The sequence below is a fragment of the Saccostrea cucullata genome, unplaced genomic scaffold, assembly GCF_032062105.1.
Source record: "Saccostrea cucullata isolate Sc308-1 unplaced genomic scaffold, CSIRO_AGI_Scuc_v1 ctg13184, whole genome shotgun sequence".
NCBI lineage: Eukaryota > Metazoa > Mollusca > Bivalvia > Ostreida > Ostreidae > Saccostrea > Saccostrea cuccullata.
This window is the reverse complement of record NW_026920815.1, coordinates 7,013-17,275: the sequence shown is the minus strand read 5'-3', so window position 1 is coordinate 17,275 and position 10,263 is coordinate 7,013. Positions and strand designations below refer to the sequence as shown.

The 10,263-nt window shown below is 33.1% G+C and overlaps 1 protein-coding gene and 1 long non-coding RNA gene across 2 annotated transcripts; both read right to left on the bottom strand.

The window, feature by feature from the left end:
• Nucleotides 1-2,404: 2,404 nt before the first annotated feature.
• Nucleotides 2,405-3,114, bottom strand: LOC134258329 (uncharacterized). Its single transcript, XR_009990145.1, has 3 exons — nucleotides 3,052-3,114; nucleotides 2,709-2,776; nucleotides 2,405-2,477 (listed from the first exon to the last, which is right to left on the bottom strand). It is a non-coding gene; the product is annotated as an uncharacterized LOC134258329 (long non-coding RNA).
• A 4,094-nt stretch (nucleotides 3,115-7,208) lies between these two features.
• On the bottom strand, nucleotides 7,209-7,705 carry LOC134258328 (heat shock 70 kDa protein 12B-like). Its single transcript, XM_062740854.1, has 2 exons — nucleotides 7,685-7,705; nucleotides 7,209-7,503 (listed from the first exon to the last, which is right to left on the bottom strand). The coding sequence occupies exons 1-2, from the start codon at nucleotides 7,697-7,699 to the stop codon at nucleotides 7,255-7,257; spliced, it is 264 nt and encodes an 87-aa protein (XP_062596838.1). The 5' UTR covers nucleotides 7,700-7,705; the 3' UTR covers nucleotides 7,209-7,254.
• Between the last annotated feature and the right edge of the window lie 2,558 nt (nucleotides 7,706-10,263).

Sequence of the window (10,263 nt, the reverse complement as noted above, 5' to 3'; positions counted from 1 at the left end):
TGTAAACACATTATCGCTTCACATAATGAATTTTGACTTCAAGTTTGCAGTGTACATAATGAAAGGGTGTATTTACTTCATGTAATGCAGCATTGGCATGATGTTAAGATTTTTACATAATCTCATAAAGAATTGACATAACGTAAAGATATGTTCACATCACGTAATGATAAATTGACATAATAAATGCATAGTTGTATGCTATAAGGCAGTGTTGGCGTTCCATAATTGATCCTGATGCAAATTTTGATGTAAATAACACATGTTTACAGTCTTGTGAAGCAAAACGATACATTTTAAAATATTTATTGTGATATAAAAGAGTAAAAATGCCACTTACTTAATAGATTTATGGTGTTCAGGATAAATTCACACATTAAATATTAAGCATTCTTCAATTCCTCTGCTTGCAATCTGTGTCTGTTGTTGAGGAGAGTGATTTCATACCTGGAGATAACATGAACAAGAGTTAATCTTTACATGATGTAAAAATTTAACATCCTTATTATACATTCTTGGATATACAAAAAAGTAAATAATACATCTCAGTACTATGATCAAGTCTTTAAAATGTTGAGAAACTCTCAGGCCCCTTTTGTGGGAAGGAATTTCAGTTTTGCGGACAAATCTTAGTTGAGCAAATAATAAAAAGAAGAGAAAAACATATGAGTTTTAGATAATATTTATTTAAGGGAAACATTAAAGCAAAGGTAGTTTCTAATGTTCGAATAGCACATACAAGTATTATATTGATGGGGGAAGGGGGGGGGGGGTCCACAACATATACAGTGTACCCATTTACTGTTGAAAATGTACACTAAAAGTTGCCCCCCCCCCTAACCGGCCCCTCCTACATAAAATACTAGTAGTATTTTTCTACAGATTGTTCTGACAATTTCCTTCCCTTTTTATTTGCTTGTCTCCAAGTTTTTTTTCCAGATAACTTGTTATACATACACCCCCCTTTTAAAACGAAACGTGCCTGTATACTTGCTAATTTTCCCTCCTTGCTCACTGGTTCCTAATGGCCTGAGTCTACAATGTTTATGAAGATAAAAGGGGCAACTTTTCAACAAGAGAACATTTTTATTCAGAATTAATAATGATGTACCGACAACGACATGATGTAAACATCATGATGCATGGTCTCATAATATACGTGTTATCTTTTTAATTTCTCTTTATAGCTGCAAAAATACATCATAGATATCCACCTTATGTAAATTATTATTGACGTGCAGGCTATAAATAATAAAATATACAATATATTAGCAATATTTACCCCAAAGTCTTCGATGAAAACACTGCAGCTAATACGACCGGAAGTCTTTCTATGCCTCCCGGTGAGGGCGCTGCGAAAACATGAAGATAATTTGGCGCGAAAATGAGTTAGCGGTCCCTCTCTTATATGTCTCTGAAATAAATATACTTGCAGTCTGACCTGGGGTTTTTTACTAATTCAAACGGTATAAAACATCCTGAACATTTGTTCCTTCTATTTTGTGACTTCGTTCTCTATACAATATATGAATGATGTATGCTAAAAGACGTCTTTCAGACCTTCCGCATTTCCTCAAATATGTGTCAACACACAATATCGTGCAGCTACACGTACGTGTAAATTTTGCTGCAGCATGTAATCTAAAACGCCGATTGTTAATAGGAATGGAATTATTCAATTATAATTTTAAATACTAAATTGATAGGCTCCATCATTGCAATAATTAATTCGATAACTTAACTATACAACTCTGTCACTACATTGTACATTTGTGTACACATAAGAAAACGTTTTGGTTTGTTTCGTTTTATTTTCGCATACGATATTCTATCATGGCTTCCATTTAAACCTTCAACCCCTAAGGAATTTAAGTTGTACGTTTTAAGAACTAAGTGGATAGTATTAATATTCCTGTATTTGGTAACAAGACTACCATTTCATTCCGAAAGAGGGGGTGGGGGGGGGGGGGGGTAATTCTCGTAAAAATGTTGAAAATGTTTTTGCTTGCCAGACATTTTTTCCGTGAAGAGGAAAATAAATAGTCTGTCCTTCATTTTATTGGAAATAAATATTATTTTAAAAAATGACTTGGGAAAACATGCCAACCACCCCTCTCCTTCAGAATAAAATGGTGGTCCCCTTACATGTATCTGTTTTGAATCAATAATCTCCTTTTTAGTTCCTTTTATTGAAAAACAAATTAACACTATATGTACATGCTGGAAATAATATCTTGATGGAGATTGACACCCAACACACAAAACATATGCAAGTTGAGATTTCCAAATCTTATTAGCCTTTTTCAATACCTATACAGTATAAGTAAATGATGTATATGAAAAAGTCAAAGCATAATTTATTGATCAAGAACATTTATTTCATAAACAGCTTTTCAAATTCATAGTAGACTTTATAAGGAATACTGAGCAGGTGCAAATTATTTCCATCACTACATGTTCTTGTGGATGAAATAATTCTGAAAATACATGTATGAAAAAATCAGGATATAGGCCTACATGTATACATACCATTTATTTAGAGTAAATTGGTGTTTAAAATTAAATTAAATTCAACACAATGTATTGAAACATGGAGCATTGAATGCATAATTAATTGAAAAATAAATTAAATGCAATTCTACTGTTATATTTTATGATTTTGCCAGGAATATTCCTTGTTTTATAATAGTGGCTAATATGGAGCATACCATTTTCCTTAAATGATGGATTAACTTGCTGCCTGAATGAATCCATAGATCCAATTCTTTGGGAATAGCTGCAACACATTATAATGCTATGAGACTACCAAATGAAATACATTGTAGAATAAAGTGACATTACACACACAAAACAAACCATGATAGACAAGATATTAAATAGAAACAACGTTGTGTTACAAAACTTTTCTGGGAAATTAAAACCTCTGACATTTACTAGACAAAGTAATTAGTATATGAAAAAAAAAATTCTTTCATTTTTACCAAAATGAAAAATAGATATAATCACACCTGCATGCTAAAAAAATGTGAAATGCTTTAGAAGTATACATACCCTGTGGAGAAATGGAAGGGATTTTTATTTATTCATCCTAAAGACTGGAACTCTTGACAGCTAGCTACAATAGTAGAAGTTTTATGTATCATATAGTTTACTTAAATCAAAAATAATGTATAAATTACAGAATTTCATTGACTTGACATGCAATCAAACTAAAAAAAAATATTTTATTTCCCCCATTAATTTAGAAATTCTATAAAATTACAAACATAGATTTAAACTGTAGGTTTTGTTTTCAACATAATGATACAGACAATATTTCATAAATATATTATGTAGCATGTTTGTGTACTGTCAGAAAGAAAAAACAACATAACATCTTTAGTAATCATTGTCAACTCGTTTACTGAAACAATGAAACTTTAATTTAGTGTAAATCTGTATTACTGTTGTCACAGTTGATCCCCATTATTACACATAATGTCTCAAAGAATATAAGCGAATTGACAAGAACTCTGTACCATATATTTTAAAAAGTGTGCAACTTTGTATGTGTATGTTCAATGTTGGGACTGGGGGGGGGGGGGGGGCATAATATAAACACAATCGCAATACAACTGCATTAGGTTTTCACTGACTGTGATAATACATGTAAATGATCATGTACACACTCGCTATCGGTTTTTTCCTATGATGTTAACACAAGAATATCTAGATATTGTACATACATGCGCATGCATACCTGGGCTAAATGTACTGCAGAGATGGATCTAGGGAGCTGATGATGAACGTCTCAGTCTTCTATTATCTTCCGAAATAATGTCCTCAACAAAACAATTTCTTTGAATTCTCTTTGAATGGAATTAATCTGTTTAATAAATTTGATAAATAATCTTTTTTTGGAATCCAAAAGTTTGTTATAACAAATAAAATTCAGAATAACGAATTTTAAAACTTGTAAAAAATAGAATTCTCTTAATTGATATCATTTCTTTTATTTGTCAGAAGGAATAAAAATATTAACACTAATTCAACAAACTGTTATAGTGCATTCGAAAATAGTTTTCATAGGTTCTAAATGGGTTTCCGTTCCTAAAAGAAAAAATAACTCTAATTTGAATTTACTGACATCTAGCCTAATTAATAACTTATACCCTAACTGCCGCCTCTCTCATAAACTGTCTGGCAGGATCGTCCCAGATAGCAGGGACTGTTAAGACCCAGCCTATGTCAGCTTCTCTTATCCCTGCGTCTTCTCGTTCTAGAGAATGTAGTAGGTGACTCTTCAGGAATTTAATGGCTGCTGAAAACACATCTAAAGCCACCATCTCCTTTTCCGTCTATAGATTTTATTTTTAAGGCTTTTGAAAGTGGTTCCTATGAGAAATGTGTACAACATCTTAAGCAATTGCAATTGAAGACATACAGTCTGCTTGTTAAAACTGTTCTATATGAAATCGCATCTTCAATATTCAAAATAAATTAAACCTAAAACTTAACAAGAGGCACAGGGGCCACATCGCTCACCTGAGCAACTGGCTAGGTAAAAGTAAAAATTAGTTCAGTATTGATTGATTGATTGTATATTGTTCAACATCCCTCTCGAGAATTTTTCACTCATATGGAGACGTCACCGTATGCCAGTGAAGGGCTTCAAATTTTGACCTTTATGCGGCACTCAGGGCCATTGAGCAGAGAGGGATCTTTATCGTGCCAACGCCTGCCGCTGACACGGAACTTCGGTTTTTAAGGTCTCGTCCGAAGGACCCGCAATTAACTTTCACTTCAAAGTGTCGAGCGCATAGCTCATTATGTTTTAATTGATTAATATTTTAAAGTCTCATTAAATTGATTACGAACTGCTCTCATAGAGCCGTTGTCATGCATTTTTTTACATAAATGTACTACAATCACAGGCACACACGCTCGAAAATATCAGGAATTCAACCATATCCGCTTAACTATCAATAACATTATGTAGCTATTGTCTCTACTATTTTGAAAAATGCTGGGAGCAAGTTGTGCACTGTTAGTTATTTTTCTGTAATTTAACGATATTTCAATGCGTATAATGTAAATACACGAGGTTTTTTAAGAGACGGCTACTTGTGTATAATTCCCGTGCATAGGAAAGCTGCTCCTAGCACTTTTTGTGTTAGAAATTTGACTTAAGGTACGTCACTCCTCAGCTTTTTAGAAAAGTTCACGCAGAAGCTTTTACTTCAAAACTACTTATCAAAATTCAATTTTTATAACATATTTATATTCAACAAAGTAAATTTTTTAACATTCAATGAAAAAACTGCTCAAAAATCAACAAAGAAACAAGATTTATTAGGGACTATTTCTTTTGGTGGAAGGATATTTAGCAGAAAATTCTGCAAATCTGCACATTTATAAAATTTAATGTAATAGAAATTTAGCCTCACATACTTTTACTTGGAGAATATTTTCCGTTTTGATATTGCTAAAAATATTTAATATAGGTCTTAATTTATATTTTTAGACTAAGTTTTACACCATCTCTCAACAAACTTTCCCAAAAAATGAAAATATATGAAAGAAGTCAAGGTCAAATTTACACCATTTTTAGCCTGAAAATCACATATTTTGACAAATATTTCAAAATTAACATCACTGACCCCACCTTTTTCTTTCAATATTTTAAACTACTTGATACTTGTGACTGATCAGCACTCAAGTCGTAAAAAGTTTGATATAAGAAATTTTTTATTGCCTATTAAGTTTTTCAATACTCCAAATATGTTATTTTTAAGTGCAAAAAGGTCAAACAATAATTTACGCACATTAATTTGCAGGATTTTTTTAATGTTAAATATTATTCAAACTATTTCACGTAAAATAAGATTATATTTATTGCCTTGCTTACATCTAATCAAATATAACAAGGGTTTAAGTAATTAACCAGAGATGAAATTTAAGTGCAAAAAGGTCAACTTAAATGTACCGTAGATCAGTAGGATGCACACTGACCCCCTATTTTCTTTGCGATTTTGAGTTACACTTTATGATTACTTATCAAAAATATACTTTTCAAAAAAAATCCTTGATATAACAAACTTGCGGAGTGACTTACCTTAAAGAAAACACAATCAATTTCTTGGTGAAAAATTATCCATTTATTGTTGAACTTTTACGAATGTTGTATCCGTACATATTTTTTTCTCATTTTAACGATGTCTCGTGACATACAGCTGATGACGTAAAGTCGCTTTGGCCGAACTCGGTTGAGACCCAATGCATACATTTGCATTAGTACAATTCCCATTAAATTTAAACTCATGCTAATAATTAAGATATCAAAATTTGATTGATTTTCTCGGGATATTTTAAGGCATATTTCCTATAGGCGTCCTTTAACCTAGCTACGAAAGGATTCTTCTACACAAGTTTTTATTTTTCCTGGCCCAGTTAATCTTGAGAAGATTTTTTAAAAATTTCCTATGTATTCCAATGTTAAACTTGATCCCCACTGTGGCCAAAACATACACCCGGGGGTCATTATTTAAATAAATTTGAATCTACACTAGGATGAGGATGATTCAACAAGAGTTTCCTCTTTCTTGGCCCAGTACTTTTTAAAAAGAAGATTTTTCTAAAATGCCATTATTTTTCACAAATTCATAATTTTCTCCCTTTGAAAATGGCGTGGCCCTTCATTTGATCAAATTTGAATTTCCTTAATCCAAGGATACTTTTTGGCACGTTTGTTTGAAATCGGTCCAGTGGTTCTGTAGAATGTATAAAGTTAACGACGACAGCAACTCCAACACCAACAACAATGACAACGACAGACAACGGACAAATTTTGTTCAGAAAAGCTCACTTGAGCCTCCGGCTCAGGTGAGCTAAAAATTCTAACCCCTAAAATTTCAACCAATTTCAACTTTTCCTTTCGTCAAATATTTCTAATTTTATTTATCTTTCTGCATTTAATTGAAAAAGGATTAAATCTCAGAATTGATTAAAAAAAAAAAAAAAATAAAAAAAAAAAACAAGGACATTAAAAAGTAGAAATGAGCTAAAGGTTTTTCCTTTAACAGGGTGGTCTTGTGGAATTAAAGAATTACGTCAATATAAACTGAGAAATTCCCGGCCCCTTAATAACAATCCTGACTTAAAATATCTTTACATGTTTTACTGACTAAGAGAAGAACTTGCTTCTCTGTTAAAGAGTGACATCCTGAACCTCTTGAAGTAATACCACTCCTGTTGTTCCTCTTCCTCTGACAGTTCTCAATATTTATCCTCCGCTTCGTAACCAAACGAGTCGAACACTTTGTCTTTACTGAACAGAACACAGGTTGGGGTCTTTAGGGTCAAGAGACCCCCGGAACCTGATGTCCAGTTGTTTGACCTGATCTTCAAAGGGTCGTTCTCGTATTCATGTTTATAGGAAAATGCAAAGCCGCTGTAGGTGGAACCTAAGTCAATGGCTGCCACCAGCAGTTTATCGGTAGAGGGCATGTTCTCTGTGTCCCAAGTCTGAAAGCGTAAAATACATCTATTGAGAGGATTTTTTGACCAAGAATCGATTGTCAAGTGATTACAGTAAATAATGAATGAAGAGAAGAAAGAAACCACAAATTAACATAGTATCAATTTCTTGGTGTACAAATGATGTGATCATTGTGCTAATATAATGTGGGCACTTGACATCACTTACTTGTGCCTCCAGCATCTCTTTTGTTGAAATCATTGGTTTCTTCACTTCGTAGCCACGAAAAAGATCCCTCCCTGCTCAATGGTCCTGAGTGCCGAGTATAGGACAAAATTTGCAGCTCTCCATCGGCAAGTGGTGGCGTCTCCATATGAGTGAAAAATTCTCGAGAGAGACGTTAAACAATATACAATCAATCGATCAATCTTTTCAGTTGTTCGATTACTTGGATTAAAGTTGACTGTAGAACCTTTAGTTCGCAATGCGAGAACAATAAGTGACAGAGTTGTGTCCTAACAGCACTGTCCCTTTGAGGACCGTGTGAAAATGCGAAAACATATGTCTTTAAAACTGACTTAATTTGATGACATATATGTTTCTTCATATTTCAGAATATTTTTTTTCTTTTCAGCTATTCGCATGCTTGGATAAAAGTTGGCTGTAGTTTTAGTTTTATTTGGCAATGCGAGAAGAAATGGTGACGGGTCTGTGTCCAAACATCACTGCCCCTTTGAGAACTGCAAGCCCTTGATCGGGGGGAAAATAACCCTCATATTTGGAAAAGACTGCTTGGTCATGTCATGTAGAATTGGTGACTCAGAAAAAATCTCCCACCACTATAACATTGCTGGTTCCTGAGATTTCCGGTTTCTTCATTAGGTCTTTAACATGATCCACAATTTGATCTCCTGCCACTTCAAACAAGCTCTTTATCACTTCTGCTACGACTCTGATTTTGTCCCCTACCCAAGTCATTTTTCCCGAGAATTTGGTATTCTCTATTGCCTTTTGGATATCCTCTCCCGTGTCCTCTTCGAAAGTCTCCATCAGAGAAATTGGAATTTTCAAGGTGACCTTGCCCTTTGTGTTAGCAGTAATAGCACGCTTATTGATTTCGAATTCTCTGAACATGTCCTCATAATCAGCTCCATATGAGCGGGAAAACTCAAGGATGATGGATGCTCCTACTTTTTCGATCAACATCTGTTTGAAGGCCTCGTCTATCCGAGTCCCTCCCCACGCCCCTGCTTTAGCTTTGTACAGCACCTTTAGCCTAAGATCGGGTTGTACTTCATAAACGGTGACATCTACTATTCTTCCTTTAAAATACAGAAGTGTTTTAAAACTGCCAAATATATCTCATCAAATTTGAATAAGAAGTTTATTTATTGCCCATTTCCATTTTAAAATATTTTTACGAAGGTATTTCATAATGAAGGGACTTTTGAAATAATTTAAAATGAAAATAAAGGTAAAATTCTTTTGAATTATGAAATAATTGCTGAATTATTTTTTATCTCATACTGATACACAAAATCAATACAAAAGTAAAAACTTTTTCGGTCATGCATGGAAAAAGTTAATACTGTAGATCACTATTGATCAATTTTCGCGACGCCTTTTATTTGCAAGGCAGAGACGAACTCTTTCTTAACAAGAAATCTCTAAAAAATCTTTAGATTTACTAATAAACACGAGAATGATTTGTCGCCAGCATACTGTCTTGCCTAACACATGGTCTTTCGAGCTATTCAGATTTTTAACTTGTCTATTTTAAGCAAACTAAGCTTTACTCGTGCCTGTATTTGATATAATGAAATTTCATATCATTTTTAGAAATATAATCTGAAAACTTTATTAGCCGAAAGTTTGTTAAATCTGGAATTAGTTGTCAGAAGAATGCAAACGTTTTACTTTTCGCAGTACAGTTAAGGTGCGCAATGGAAAAATCGACGGAATTTTGCATTTAAAAATGTATTCGTAATCGGGATGGCGATTATTTTTAGTATATTACTTATATCGGATAATTGTAATCATGCATTAATAAGTACATATCGAGGACGATTATATTTTGTATTTAAACTAGTCCACGTGATGCGGCAGTCACGCGATTTTAGCACATTGACTTGAAGTATTGATGTCACATATCAATCACTAGTGCAAGGGCATAACCAAGTTAAATTTCCAAGTTTAGTATATAAATATTTTTAACACGCATTGTAGTTTCTAAAAAAAGTGCTGCGATCCTGTCTAAATTCTGCAATTTCATTGTTAAAATTATACTTGTATGACCGAATGCTATATTTTTTCCTGGTCAGCAGCATGAAATATTGATATAATTAAATTGTTTTTAAGATTTCATCAGGATCGCAGCATTTTTCAGATACCTTAATAGTTCTATAGTTGAAATGTGAAAGCTTACTTTGATCCATAGAGTGTATGCCCTTGCACTAGATCAATTTATTAAGACCCCCATATTACCCTCTGATGTATTCTGCATATAAATATACGGCAGTGTCAATTAAATACGTTATGTACAGAAAATATATTAATAAAATAGTGAAGAAGACATTAAATTCAAGATATTGGCCCATCGAATATCTGTAAATAATCTTTTATTTAATTAGAGAATACATATTTTGTTGAGAAAATATTACTTGATCTGTCTCTCACTGCATACAAACTACGTCACGTTGTAAGAAATGACGTCATATTGACAAGTGTATTGCGATCAGTGACTTGTTTATAACTTGTTATGTGGGATTTAACTAATGACAAAACAACATGCTATAGTAAGTTTTTAT